We start from the raw sequence: 15,377 nt of genomic DNA, 5'->3' as shown, positions 1-15,377 counted from the left end.
TGTACTGTCCTACATATCCCACCCCCACATACCTCCCAGCACATTGCACCGCTGCCCCAAAGCTCTGCTGTGTAGCCAGAAACTAGCCTGGCTTACTTAAATCTCTGCTGACTTAACCATATTAAAAACAAATTATATGATATTCTAGCCATAGTTTGTCGAATGAAGTATACACACGAATAAATGATTTAGTCAATGGTATCTTGCTGCTGGTTAGGGAAAGCAAATATTGCACTGTTTGCATGTTATATTTTTAAATGTATTTTCAGAGTATTGCAAATACACAAGAAATTTACCAACAGTTCCATTATCATGAAACTTTCTAAAATAGTTTTATTAAGCAACATGTTCCTTAAGGAGAATAAGTCCACACTCAAAATTAATTCAGATAATATCTTACAATAGAAGGGTAGAAGAGTTGCCGTCACATTATAGTGGGAGTTTATTGATGTCATCCGCTTTATTATGACCAAGATAAAATTATTCACAACATTAATAACACTCAAACACAGTCATCTGCCATTTGTTATCTCTACACTCTGGTTACGACACTCCACTAAAGTCAGACACCAAAACAAGGTGACAGCAAGGCAGCCACAGAGTAAAATGTGAATATGCTGGCAACCCATTCTTGTCAGCTGTGTTCCTAGCAGCCCCAGGCAACCTATCCTTGTCAGCTGCATTTGCAGCAGCCTTCAAAGAATCCATACTCATAGCCCTCAAACAGGGTGATTGTAAAAATGGGGGCATAGCGAGATGAGCAGAAGCTTTGAATATACACCAACTAGTTATATTTCAACGATGCTCACAAAGCTGACAAGAGGAGGTGATGGTGTGGAGGGAGGTTGGGCAAGAGTTTACGGATATGTTGGGTGTGGACGCTCGGAGAACTAAACGATATCGTAATTATTGCCCTCTACACTAACATAACACACCCAGAGAACATTATATTTGTGCATCTGTACATATACTGAAGCAGTGTCATGCATGCAGAGAAGACAGACCATATCACATATAAACGAGAGAGACTTAGGTAGATTAACACTTCACAGAAATGATCATCAGGTAAAGTTTGATTTTGAACAAAAAATGTATTTTATGGTTGACTCGAGGGTAATCTTGGTAAGTAACTTGCTATGTATACATGAATGTTAGAATTTTGATGTGCTAGGAATTGCTCGGTTATAATTCATAGGCCTGTAGTATGAGTTACATAAGTTAGCTCATGATTGTGAGACAAGTAATCAATTGTCAAATGAAAATGCTGAGCCAAGATGGCTATACAGGTACTGTGTATACAGCTCCAAGACAATAGCATACTTAAAGTATTTTCCGAGTTGTGGTTTGGTCATGATCAATACTTAGCGTGGTCTGTGGTGTCCTTGGTCTGTGGTGTCCTTGGTCTGTGGTGTCCTTGGTCTGTGGTGTCCTTGGTCTGTGGTGTCCTTGGTGAGTTAGTCTTGGGCCACTTATTGTTGCCTTACACTTCACAACCCATCCATTTAAAACTGATATAGTAAAATATTTTTTTTTATTGTAGCAATTCACCCTAGTCTCTATAACAATTTACGCCAAAATAGGAAAAAAGTTCATTTGTCTTAAACCTAAATAGCTATAGATGTTACTTTTAAACACTGCTGATGCTGTTTTAACTTTCTTTAAATTTGACAGCTGTTGATGTGACTGTCTTAAAAATTAAAATTAAAAAAGATCGCTGTTGGTCTTAAATACAGTACAGCATTAACAAATATAATTGTTATTGAAGACATAACAAATATTTGGAAATATTTACCGACGATAGACACATACACTGAGAACTGTGTTGGTGCTGACAACGGTTGTTATGGATGCTCCTGTTGGCTTCATGCCCAAGCAGTAAACCTAATACGACAGTTAATCTCTTTAACAAGATGCCCTAAGTCAACCTTAAACACGTGAAACAGGAATAAACTCAAATGACTCGAGTTAACCAACATGAGGATGAAGACCCAAACTTGCCAGTGATTACCATAAGACACAGATGGAGTCCGTTTCTACTGGACGCTGCTGGGCGGCATGGCTAGCTGCCCAGTGATGCTCATGAAAGACTCGTGACTGGGTTTAAAAGAACAATTCTTTAAAAGATCCTCAATATTGGGAATTTTTATCCAAAATATTAAACAATTTAACTAATTTGATACAAAGATGCTACTAATGACTAGTTAATAGGCTCCAAAATTGAAAGTGAATCTGAAGCCCAACATCTAATGAAAAATCCTAAACTTTGAAATTTTAACAACAACACATGAAAAAAAATCACTCGATTGTAAAAATACCTTGGCCCAGCAAAAGCGAAATTGTAAATAAATTTGTTAGTGTGATTTTGTGAAACCATCACAGCTGAGTGTCTTTCTCTGTTTACAAAACAGTAGTTGCTGTTCTCTCAAAAAAACAATATCACAGAAAATACTTTAAGATCCTACAGATAAATTTTTAATGGATGCTAACAACAAAAACTTATTACATAGTCATAAAAATATATATATTAGGCGCTAAGAGAGGCAAACGTGCTATACATTAACTTAAGGATAATTAAGTTTATTCGTGGATTTTGCCTGATATAGAATTTAAACAATAACATTACAATGTACTTAGTGCAAAGTGGTTCTGATACACTGGGATCTATACCCGACCCCAGCTTCTGGAACTACATATGGCCCCATCTTCTGGAACTACAGTACGTGCGACCCCAGTTTCTGGAACTACATTACGTGCGGCCTCAGCTTCTGGAACTACAGTACGTGCGACCCCAGTTTCTGGAACTACAGTACGTGCGACCCCAGTTTCTGGAACTACAGTACGTGCGACCCCAGTCTCTGGAACTACAGTACGTGCGGCCTCAGCTTCTGGAACTACAGTACGCGCGACCCCAGTTTCTGGAACTACAGTACGTGCGGCCCCAGCTTCTGGAACTACAGTACGTGCGACCCCAGTTTCTGGAACTACAGTACGTGCGGCCCCAGCTTCTGGAACTACAGTACGTGCGGCCCCAGCTTCTGGAACTACAGTACGTGCGACCCCAGTTTCTGGAACTACAGTACGTGCGGCCCCAGCTTCTGGAACTACAGTACGTGCGACCCCAGCTTCTGGAACTACAGTACGCGCGACCCCAGCTTCTGGGACTACATTACGTGCGGCCCCAGCTTCTGGAACTACGTGGGGCCCCAGCTTCTGGAGTTGGGGCTGCCAATGAGTTACTAGTCTAAAGACCATTAGGTCACCCTTTATATAATACTCTGAGTAGAATAGATTTCTTTGTAGTTAGGAGTTATTGGAAAAAATATTCTTATTCTCTACATGCTCCCTATTTATTAGATCTTTCTGTTTTAACATTCTTGTAAACATCATTCCTTCCATGTAACATTATATCCAATACTGTGTACTCTTAAATTTTCTATTCAATTTACACCCTTTATCCATGCATTAACTTCAGTTCTGCCATATCTAACTTTTCCTTCATTCTCACTCTTCTAAGGACCTTATCTTTTATTTTTTAATATACAATTCCATCTTGAATTTGCATTTTGCTTTTTACTCTTAATCTTGCCTACTACTATCACCACCACCACCTTCTTTTGCTGGACATGTGACTTAAACTTCTCAGTCAAGGAAGCCAGTGTTCACCAGCTTTTCTAAGAAGAACTTGACATCGCCCAACTCAGAGTCCTTAATGCCGAGGGATTTCAGCATGCCAATGTCCCCGTTCTCCACTGCCATGAAGACTGAGCGAAGGTGCTCCACGTCGGACCGCAGCAGGTGCAGGGTGTCACCGAAGTCGTCAATGGTCTGTGATTCTGCAAGAGATTAGCAAGGTTAGTTTGGAGAGATCAGTAGTGCTATATGACGGCAACCGTTTCAATCACACTAGGCTAATAATTCCTGCTGTCAGGGACAGGAAGCCTGCACTTAGGATTGTATAAAGCCACCGGGTCGAACTGACCTAACTTGGGATGCCGCCCACAACAGTTGCTCCACTCCGAGGTACTTATTTACTGCTAGGTGAACAGAGCCACCAGACGAAAGAAAACATACACAGCCATTTCTGTCCCTGGAGATTGAACCTATGATCCCCAGTTCTGAGTTGAGAACATAGACCACTGTGCTATAGGATCCATATTAACTAACCTAATGCATCACGGTAGTGTGACTTGCATACTAACTTAATAAGTCACATTAGGTTAATGCAAGTCACACCAGACAAATTTTATTAACAAATCCAAAAACCTGATTCAAAGACTTTCCAAACCAAATTAAATTAAAATGTAAAATTTTCTTATTTCTTTGGTGCATTGTAAATCTAAAAAATATTGATATTGGTCAAGTAATAAAATTTTCAAGACTATTAATTTACATGAGCTGGATTTACAATACACTTGTGAAGTCTGCCCACCGATGAGAGTTGAATCTCTTACCCTGAACTATGGTGGCATAGTTGGTATTTACTATACAGTATAGTTAACAAGCTCCAAAGCACTACCGAGTTGCCCTCGTAGTGCATCTCAACTCTTAAACTGTTCAGTAAATAACAATCAAGCCACTAAGTCTCGTGGCTAAGTGGACACATTAAGTATTCGGCCCCTCTGGACCTTAAGACATGCCGGAGGAGACCAAGGTGCTGACCTGATAGAGCAATAGCCACTTTCTCAACGCCTCCCAGGGGCTTAAGAGCATTACGGGCCTTGGTTCCAAAGAGTTTCTCCAGGTAGTTGGGTCCGTGAGATGCCAGAAGCGACTGCAGGAAGGAGGCAGTTTCTTCTACAGGTGGACGCTTAGCTGAAACACGATCAACAATCAGTGCATTTAATGGAATGTGGTTGGTTGAAATAAAAATAGTTAAAACGGGGAGGTGATTTGCTGAGACAATGTTAACGTGGAAACAATCAACAGTCAGTGCTCTATCAGGAGGACTTCTGCACTTGTGAAATTGTATATCTTTAAGAATGTATTAATATTATGAAGAATATTATGGTTCACTGGTAACAAGATTTCCATCCCAGGAGATGTAACCGACACACCTCACCTATGCAGTTGTTGCTGCGAGTGTTTCTGTTAAAGAAATTACATTTTGGATCAAAAACTGCTAGATAATCATACACTTAACTACACCTGTATTGCTTGAAGAACTGTGTGCTGCATCACGAAAACAATGACTCAAGACCAACATGCACAAGAATTAAGAATGTAAGTACAGTATTAAAGTCACTTAATTCTGCTCATAAATCAGCAATACTGGATTGTTTATCTTCAATTGTTGTAATGTCGCTACAGTATTAGGTAAATTACTTCATTTTTTGATCTATAATAAAATTATCACTATGCAGCAGCAACACAATTTTTGTTCCTGGGTAGTAATTACTATTTTCTGATTGTTTATGCTCCCACAGTACATAACATGATCATTCATTCATTCCCTGTTGGCTGTTGCATTCATTCCCCCCGACCGTGTGTGTGTGTGTGTGTACTCACCTATACTCACCTATATGTGCTTGCAGGATCGAGCATTGACTCTTGGATCCCGCCTTTCGAGCATCGGTTGTTTACAGCAATGACTCCTGTCCCATTTCCCTATCATACCTGGTTTTAAAATTATGAATAGTATTTGCTTCCACAACCTGTTCCTGAAGTGCATTCCATTTCCCCACTACTCTCACGCTAAAAGAAAACTTCCTTACATCTCTGTGACTCATCTGAGTTTCAAGCTTCCATCCATGTCCTCTCGTTCTGTTACTATTCCGTGTGAACATTTCGTCTATGTCCACTCTGTCAATTCCTCTGAGTATCTTATACGTTCCTATCATGTCCCCCCTCTCCCTTCTTCTTTCTAGTGTGTGTGTGTGTGTGTGTGTGTGTGTGTGTGTGTGTGTGTGTGTGTGTGTGTGTGTGTGTGTGTGTGTGTGTGTGTGTGTGTTCACGTACGTACTGGAAGGCTGTTGCATTCAGGATGTTGGGTGGCAGAGGAGACTGAAGGTGTTGAGGACGGACTCACCTGCTGTACAGAGGCGGGGATTCTCGTCGTAGCCGTCAGGACAGTCTGGGGCTCCATCACACAGGTACTGGATGGAGATGCACATCGTTCCCCCAGGGCACCGGAAGGGTTCGTACGCCATACATTCACGCTCAGCTGTACAGAAGGAGAGAAACAACAAGGTCAGAACCTCAGTCACTGTTAAGTTTGATTTTTTTCTTCATTGACCAACCATCTAAATACTGAGAAATAGCCAACATTATGGGCTTATGATGTTGGCTATTTCTATACGACTTATAGCTACGATTACCTGAGGGAGCAAGGGAGGGAGTTAAGGTAGGTTGCTCGGTTAGGTTCGACTTTTTCGGTGCACCATTTTTCAGGCAAATACACTTTAGGGTAATAATACTAAAGCGAGTTTGAAAATATAAATGTAAATATTAATTAAGAAGCTGTACAGTATCGTGACCACAATAACAGAGAACGTAAATATCTTAAAAAATGTAACAAAAGAATTTGAGAACTTATACAAGATTCTTTTTCCTTGAATCGATTCTTTCTTTCATCGAACATGGTTGTTCCAACCATGCTTGCACCTCCTGCTCGGACAGCCTTGTTCCAACCATGCTTTTATAGACTGCAATAGTAAGGGTGGAAGGATTATTTTTTTATACAATCTATATTTTACACACACGGAAGTTAACAATATCAGACAAGTCCCAAGAAATCGAAGATGCCTCAAATGAAACCTTTACAGTACGGTAGGACAAGGCAAAGTGTGAGGCCACAGCTGTTAAGCAAGGGACAACGGTTTCAAGCTCAAGGTTTCAAGGTTTCAAGCCACAATGTAGGACACAAAACAGAAGATGCTTTTGTCATCTACAGGGTTATAAACCCATGGAACCGCCTACCCGTCAAAGTCATAACTGTCATAACACTGCTGTATTTCAAAAGCCAGCTCGACAAAATCATCAGGACAAATGGGAAGGAGAGGAAGTTGCCTTTTGACAAGTCGTCGGCTTCCTGTCCTCGTCGAAGCCACTATTTCCCTCGGGTAAATTCATGTAAAGCCATTCAAAGATACAGGAGCAGAACATGTCAGACAGAATTGCCATGAAGACAAACTTATGTAAATGTAATGTTAATAGAACACGGAGACGCAGAGACGGGGGAAAATTCAGAAGTAATGCATTTGCCCAACACCGAGCCAAAATATGTTGACAGAACTGACGCGTCGGCGCTTTAAATTAACCTGGTATTTTCACCCAGAAATATTTAGGACCTTGTTACGACCTGGGATGACCAGGATATCATGTAAGGGGCACGGAATGGTACGACCTGGGATGACCAGAGATCACAAAAACAACACAGAAGAAAATAGACAAACGCAAGAAGAACGGAAACCAGTAATAAAGACACTACCCCAATATACCTCTACACAAGCAGCTGATAGTGACCAGGCGCGATTGACCCTACAATTATCAGGGAACCTCTGACCTCCCGGGATGCAAGATTACGTAAAAATACTAAAAAACATACTACAGCTAAACATCGAGTATAACGACCACTTGGGTACAACGAAACACATTAGGTACAGTCCCTGATCTCTCTCCAGTAACATTAGAGAGCATGAAACAGAAAGCCTGGGACTCTCCCAGGGGCGCAGGGCTGGGAGAGGCAGGACTCCCTGGCACTCCTCCCTCTTCCCCCCAACAACAAAGGCGTCTCTTGATTATACGTGTCTGGCTCCAGCATACTAGGCTCTGAGCGTAAAATTATGTAAATTGAATTAACACCGAGTTTCTACATATAAAACTACTGGAAACTTTTCTTCACACCTTGAGCTTAGTCCCGAGGTGGCTTGAGCCTCAATTGTGCTAATGCACACAACGTTTGCACAGTGCCTACTAAACCTTACTCTATTATTATCCGTTGGTGCTAGGATTATTTTCAGCGTACGGCTAATATCCACATAAACTCCTCCCAACACTATAAAGTCCTCCCCACAGGCGTAGCAAGCTGCTCACCGTCCACGGGAAGCTACCACCTACCAGAAACTTTTAAACACACAAAACAAACTCTTCTCCACAAAACTCGCACAGCTAGTAAACTCCCCACATCCAGTAAACGGCTTCCTACAGAACAAGAACAAGATTATATACAATATAATTCAGGAAGAACAATGCCTGCCCCATATGCCCAACATGCATGGTCCAGCATGTCAAGGCACGAAAGTGCGTTCCCCTCCACGCACCAACATTGTGTTCTCGCACCCGGAGGTACGCCACGGGCTCTCAATTATCACCGGACTGCCAGAAAATGCTCAACACAAAATTAAAATCACAACCCAAAATGTCAAAAGACTGATGAGCAAGGAGGAGGCAGGAAACACACACCTATTGTGTACCTCTCTTTGCTCATTAGTTTTTTTGTTCGAGGATATTGCCAATATCACACGCGTTCAGTCAGGCTTTCTACATGAATTCGGAAAAGAAAACGAATCGTAAAAGCCTATTTCAGCAACACGGTGGATGTTTGCACATGACAATAGCGTCAATTTTGCCCACACAGGCCCCGAACAATGGCAGCATTCGTCACGAACCTCTTCCCCCTCCCCCCCTCCACACACATACACACATATATACGTTTTCAGCAGACGGCCCAAAGAGATGCCAGAGTGGCTAATAAAAACAATGGAGATGTTGGAGCAATTTTAGACAAGAGATGGAAAGCAATTTATCTGATGTGCGAGAGACGGAGACCACTACCCACACACACTTCCACTCTTCAAAAGCGGGAGCCGAATAGGGTTGCCATGCGTCCGTATTTTTCATGACATGTCCTGGATTCAGATATCAAAATCTGCGTCCGGGAAGATTTAGGCTACGGTTCCCTGTCGGTAAAATCCAGTAGGATAGAAAACTTGTTTCTGCATGCACATAATGACGTCATCTCTGGCGTGCACCATATCCAAGACACAAAGTCTTCCATAATTTTGGTTCACTTTAAGAGATTAGGTTATGTATATTTATAGAGTATTGGTGACGTAGGGGTTACATAATTTTGCTAGACCCTACTCGTAGAACATATTCATCCAGGAATCAGAGTAGGAAAGAACATGTCAATACTACAAAGAGAAAGAGTTCTGTTAGACTCCCAGACAACGGAGAGATTGTTGAACTACCAGGTAACACAGAGTAATATACACTGAGTATATACAACTGCAGTAATCATTTTTCAGACCACTACCCACCGCTGGCCCACCTATTAGACCACCACAACCCAACTCACCGTATGCGCACTCCCTTAGCCAACCACCAACCTGTCCTCCCTCCGTCATACGTAACCTCGTCCACTCGTAACGACCAGTCCTGCTTCTCGGAACCCTGAATATTGCATAGCTTCCTCCTCCTTCTCCTCCTCCTTGGTGGCTGTGCGTTTACGTTAATCGATTCTCACTGATGGTCCTTTGTTTACACTAATCAGCTGACTTGTGTTATCCTTTTGTGTTTTATTGATAAATGTCATTTTATAACATAAACGTGATGATGATGACAACGTAGATAATAGATCTAATAATAAAAATATCAATAACAGAAAATATTAAGAATAAAAACATTTTGGTATGGCAACTTGGCCCCACAAGCGGCAGTCAGGGACGATAGAATATATATATATATATATATATATATATATATATATATATATATATATATATATATATATATATAATATAAATATATATAAATATACATATAAATAAATATATATATATATATATATATATTATATATATATATATATATATAAATTGCATTATATATATATTTGCAGTCTCCGTGGTGTAGTGGTAAGACACTCGCCTGGCGTTCCGCGAGCGCTATGTCATGGGTTCGTATCCTGGCCGGGGAGGATTTACTGGGCGCAATTCCTTAACTGTAGCCTCTGTTTAACGCAACAGTAAAATGTGTACTTGGATGAAAAAACGATTCTTCGCGGCAGGGGATCGTATTCCAGGGACCATAGGATTAAGGACTTGCCCGAAACGCTACGCGTACTAGTGGCTCTACAAGAATGTAACAACTCTTGTATATATCTCAAAAAAAAAATAAAGAAAATAAAAAAATAAATACATACCCGAGATCTATTCCCCATCTCCCCCCTTCTTGCCCCCCCCCATCGTCATCCCTCCCCCCTCATCCTACCCCAATTCCCCTTCTCTCAGAAAATGTATTATTAAGAGCACTGAAACGTCGGCCATCATTGTTCGTAGTCTGAAACAAACGAGCTTTATACGCCGTCAAAAGTATTGTTAACAGTCACAGTCAATGTTTGGGAGGGTTGCCAGGGGAGCACCCGACGGCCGCTCTCGCCCCATTACCCCACCAGAGCTCCGCGCCTCGGGAACCTCTAAACAACTGAGGGAATGAACCATTTCTCCGCTAGTTGTCAACACAGGAAATTAACACATGTCTTGACTGTACGGGAGTTGTCGTCGTGCGTCACGGTCTGCGTCTCGCACTAGGCACTTTTATTTTACATAAACGCATATATACACACACATATATACATCATATAAGGGATACCACCTCTGGTTGTATTAATGAGGGGTCCCTTGGGCTTTGAGGAGAGAATAAGTGACATTCCTCGAAGTCATTTAGCACTCCATCTGGGCACTTCTATGCCCAGATGGAGCATAGAAGATTCTCTCGCCCTCATAATATATATTCCCTCTATATATATTCTTATATGTAAGAATATATATTGTACATTTGTGCGGGCTGCTGGAGTGACCGGAGCCGAGGGTGAGCTGGACCTCCCCCTCCAGGGAGGCTCGGGCATCACGCTGGAAAAGAAAGCTGGTAACTCTAAGACCTCTTGTTGAGATAAGTCTTGACCCCTGAGGATACTCCAGAAGATCCCCCCCCCCCACAAAGGGTCTCAGGTCCCATATGGATAACGTGTACTGGTGAACAGAAGATTTGAGTTAACTATAGAACGCTTGTGGGTCCATACGAAGCAGCTGTTTATATCCACCTCCAGTTCTACCTCCTTCCATTAAATGGGCATGATTGTTCTTGAATGTGGTAGCATCTGTTTGTCCAGTTGCCGCTTGTCCCATCCCAGGTGCCTCTTGTCCCATCCCAGGTGCCTCTTGTCCCATCCCAGGTGCCTCTTGTCCTATCCTAGGTGCCTCTTGTCCCATCCCAGGTGCCTCTTGTCCCATCCCAGGTGCCTCTTGTCCCATCCCAGGTGCCGCTTGTCCCATCCCAGGTGCCTCTTGTCCCATCCCAGGTGCCTCTTGTCCCATCCCAGGTGCCTCTTGTCCTATCCTAGGTGCCTCTTGTCCCATCCCAGGTGCCTCTTGTCCCATCCTAGGTGCCTCTTGTCCCATCCCAGGTGCCTCTTGTCCTATCCTAGGTGCCTCTTGTCCCATCCCAGGTGCCTCTTGTCCTATCCTAGGTGCCCCTTGTCCCATCCCAGGTGCCTCTTGTCCTATCCCAGGTGCCTCTTGTCCCATCCCAGGTGCCGCTTGTCCCATCCCAGGTGCCTCTTGTCCCATCCCAGGTGCCTCTTGTCCCATCCCAGGTGCCTCTTGTCCTATCCTAGGTGCCTCTTGTCCCATCCCAGGTGCCTCTTGTCTCTCGTGTTAGTTAGGAACCTGAGCATTAAAAATAGCAGAACGAGAGATGAAATTCTGAATATTTAACGAGGACTTTATTCAGATATACTGAAGCTGTTGTATAAACTAATGAACCCTCAGCCGCTGTCTGGCAGCGATGACGAACAAAAGAATAATTTATTATACACTAAAAATATAATTTATCACTACATATTTTTGTAACAAAAATGGCGTAAGTAAGCTTCGAGTCCCTGAGCCACAAGCATATGTTCACAGCTCAGTGTCTCAGGGCAGCTGTGGTGTGACCCATTCTCTACACTCCTCCCCACAAAGAGCAAAATCGGCGCCTGCACTTGCCATTGACAACAAAAGCGGCTGTCAGGAGTGTGAGAGAACGAGAGAGAATGGACGTGGTGCAAATTTAAAGGATGTCTGATGTGCTAGGCTTGTGAAAGACAAAGGTTTGAGGAAGGCTGAGTGGAATGATCCAAGGATTCTAAGAATTTGAGAGAAGTGTGGAACGATTAGTCTTGTTAATGGATAAAGACTTGACATCTTGTGGAACACTTCATGCTGCGTATGTGGGAAATTCATGTTTAAAGGTGCGTGTGGTACTTGTCTCGAGTGACGACATAACACAACATGTCAATAGTTTGGAGAGAGAATTTTATCATGCCAAGAAGTTAATCTGCCAGATGAAAATGGTGGTTCGCCAGTAGATGGGAGACGGGGCCCAGTACCTGTGAGGTTTAGTGAGGTCTCCCATAGTTCACCGACTGTCCTTTCTCAGAATGTAACCCACAACTGCTTAACTTTCGGGCATCTATACTAATGCTAGGTGAACAGCTGCATTAGGCTACATAAATCGTGCCCAAACGGATCTATTCTACGCGACAATTGATCCCAGGAGCATGAGGCTATAAACCCATCAGTGGAGAACAACAATGCAGGAAACAAACATGACGAACATCCAGTAAGAGAAATGGAATATTATATTGGGGCTGGAGACTACGAAGTTATGAATTCAGTAACGTTTAAACTATTTTGTAGAAGAATAACACAATACATGGTAAAGACACCAGAGGCAAGCCACCATCACCTACCAAACTTCTCAACAATAGAAAACGCACTAAAGAGACCACACTCATTTGTACGGACATAACATTAACACGCGGCAGTAACAACAACAGCAGATACACTCCTATAAAAAGGCAGGCGGGCCAGACGCGCCCCGCTCACACGCTGGTCCGGGCGTTAATGGTGGCGCTCAGGCTGGCTGGTGGTGGTGGTGGGGTACTGGGTCTGTTGGAGTGGTGGGGTACTGGATCCGTTGGAGTGTGGGGAAGGGTAATTAGTAATGAGTAATGAACGGCAGCTGCCGGACGGTAACAGCGTACTAATAACAGTACCTCAATAATTACAGTACTAATAACAATTTAGCTGGCAGCTTGGTGAGTGTCTGGAGGGGACCCTCTCTCGCTGATAACTTCCTGCGCTGTTCAATGAACAAACTGTATTACATTTATAGTTATGTTATTGCTGTAGGCAATAACAACATGTTCAGTAACTGCATAAATTGTATTGAATACGCAATTTCTGTGATAATTATCTAATTACTAAATTGGTTCCCAAATTACTGAAGCCTATGAAATTAACTATAGATAGGCTACACATCTTTCATTGTTTAGCTGCGCGCTCCCAAGCCTCCAACATAAAAGTCGGTTATCACCTTAAAGCCAGATGGTAATGTTAAGTTATTATGAGAACATTACCCCAGTAAACAAGAGGAAACACCTGGAGGCAGCTCGTCCCTGCGCTCATAAACTTGGAATGATTGAAGCGATGTAAACACGACGCCGTAAATAAAGGAAAACGTATCGTACAGATGCTTTTTTTTTTAAGCGCAGCAAGTACGTTTTACACACACACACATTGGTGTTACCTAGCAGTGAATAGGTACTTGGGAGTTAGGCAGCTGTTACGGAGCTGCTTCCTGGGCGTGTATGTGGGGGGGGGGGGGATAGTGGTTAGTTACAGTTGAGAGGCGGGCCGAAAGAGCAGAGCTCATCCCCCGCAAGACCAACTAAGTGAATACACACACACACCGCAATGCCAAGAAATTCTAAAAATTTCTCATACATTTAACTTGAAAAGTTCGACTTTGAGTGAAATGTATTCAATCATCTGTCTGCCTACTGTCTGAATATTATTTATGTATACAAGTTAGGTATGCAGTATTTTGTAAAGTTAAAGGCTGTCATATCCCGGTGAAGTCGCTACACGTTATAAACTAAGAGCCGAGGAGAATTTGGTCTTGATCCACGATCAAGAGTTACTTGCTGGTGGGTCACTAAGGTGCAGTGAAGACCTTACTAACCCTACAGAGGGCGATGGACCTTCAGCCCAGCACCATACCACCCAGCATTATACAATTGTCAGAATCACAGTAATATTGAATCACATTTTAAATCCTGAGGGTCTTATCAAACTTAGGATCATAAATTACATTCCTATGTTTTTAATAACATCATCGTTATTAGTTCTCCACCAACGTTATCAAGCGCTCACAGATCTCCAACGTTGTCAACCGCTCACAGGACCCCACTAACGTTCCCAAGCGCTCATATTTTCCAGAGTGAAAAACAAGGTTGTTCACTGACCTGACCTAACCATGACTAGATAGTAAGACTGGGGAGGGGGGGGACTAACTATCAGGGGGAAAAGCGCCAAGCCATTACGACTATATAGCACTTGGAAGGGGTCAGGATGAGGATTTGGGATGGGACGGTGGGGGGATAGAAAGGAGATAATAGTACTAATTATGTAGTAGTTCTCAATGTAGTTTTAAATCAGGCAAAACAGTTACATTTCTTACGGAGTGACAACTTGAGAGAACAAATGTGGGTTTATTTAGTACAGATTCATTTATATGTTATAGTACAGATGTATTTTCCTATTACATTGCAGCAGAATGTTGTAGTATAGTGCAAATGTATAATACAACAGTGTAGCTGTATTCCTATACATTAAGTTACAGCTGTAATGCTGTATTAAAATATTTTATTGGCCGTATTTCAATGCAATTAGTTTGAGTATTAGACTTAGGGGCTATCAACCACACGAGGGTTATTAAGGCCACTACAATAACTTACTCACCAACCAACAAGTATATTTTAGTCCCGGACATACTCCAGGACTAAAGTATACTCAGTGTATAGTCACCGAGAAACAGGGAACACCTCTATATAACGTGCACTGACCAGTTATATTGCTATATTACAACTGTACCGTTACAGTGCATAATAACTGCACCGTTGCAGTTACTGTAACATCTGACTGGGAGTAAACTCCTTGCAGTAAACTAAGCATAGTCTTTTGGAATATTGCATGACGGCGGCGCCCAAATCTGATTTGCAATGACATTTACAACTGAAGTTTTCACTAGGAAATGCAAGCAAGTTTGTGTTCCCGGGAAAAATAAACTTGAAGTTCTTTGATGTCTACACACACACACGAGGCTACGTCGCCGTCGTACCTGGCAGACGTACGATGCACGCGAAACATAACGGTGGCTTTAAACAGTTCCCGGAGCCTGGATAAAGACCTCTTTTGTACAGTAAAGCCTTAGTGCAATATCCTCAGCTATAATAAATAAAAGCTGACCTTTCTTTCCGTGCCATTAGCGTCGATTAGCCGTAAAATACTGCGGGCCAGAGAAGGGGGAGGGGAGGGATGACGGATGCAGCGTGG

At 42.4% G+C, this 15,377-nt stretch overlaps 2 protein-coding genes across 6 annotated transcripts in view; one reads left to right on the top strand and one right to left on the bottom strand.

Annotated features, from left to right (window-relative positions):
• Nucleotides 1–229: 229 nt before the first annotated feature.
• Nucleotides 230–15,377, bottom strand: part of LOC123766754 (prohormone-4) — a 197,148-nt gene continuing 182,000 nt past the window's right edge. For all 5 annotated transcript variants that reach the window (XM_069307617.1, XM_069307615.1, XM_045756102.2 and 2 more), the window contains 3 exons: nucleotides 6,026–6,160; nucleotides 4,660–4,812; nucleotides 230–3,833 (listed from right to left, as the gene is read on the bottom strand). In XM_069307617.1, the coding sequence (XP_069163718.1) occupies nucleotides 3,640–3,833; nucleotides 4,660–4,812; nucleotides 6,026–6,160 (482 nt within the window). In that variant the 3' untranslated portion in view covers nucleotides 230–3,639. The remainder of the gene's footprint in view (nucleotides 3,834–4,659; nucleotides 4,813–6,025; nucleotides 6,161–15,377) is intronic.
• Nucleotides 2,625–3,245, top strand: LOC123767025 (transcription factor SPT20 homolog). Its single transcript, XM_045756507.2, has one exon. It carries the CDS (start codon nucleotides 2,625–2,627, stop codon nucleotides 3,243–3,245), a length of 621 nt encoding a protein of 206 aa, XP_045612463.2.

This window comes from Procambarus clarkii, chromosome 60, assembly GCF_040958095.1.
Source record: "Procambarus clarkii isolate CNS0578487 chromosome 60, FALCON_Pclarkii_2.0, whole genome shotgun sequence".
Lineage (NCBI taxonomy): Eukaryota > Metazoa > Arthropoda > Malacostraca > Decapoda > Cambaridae > Procambarus > Procambarus clarkii.
The sequence above is the reverse complement of the archived record's forward strand: the minus strand, read 5'-3'. Positions and strand labels throughout refer to the sequence as shown.

Coding starts and splice junctions, on each gene's coding strand:
- LOC123767025 (XM_045756507.2), top strand. CDS start 2,625: ATGTACTTAGTGCAAAGTGGTTCTGATACACTGGGATCTATACCCGAC.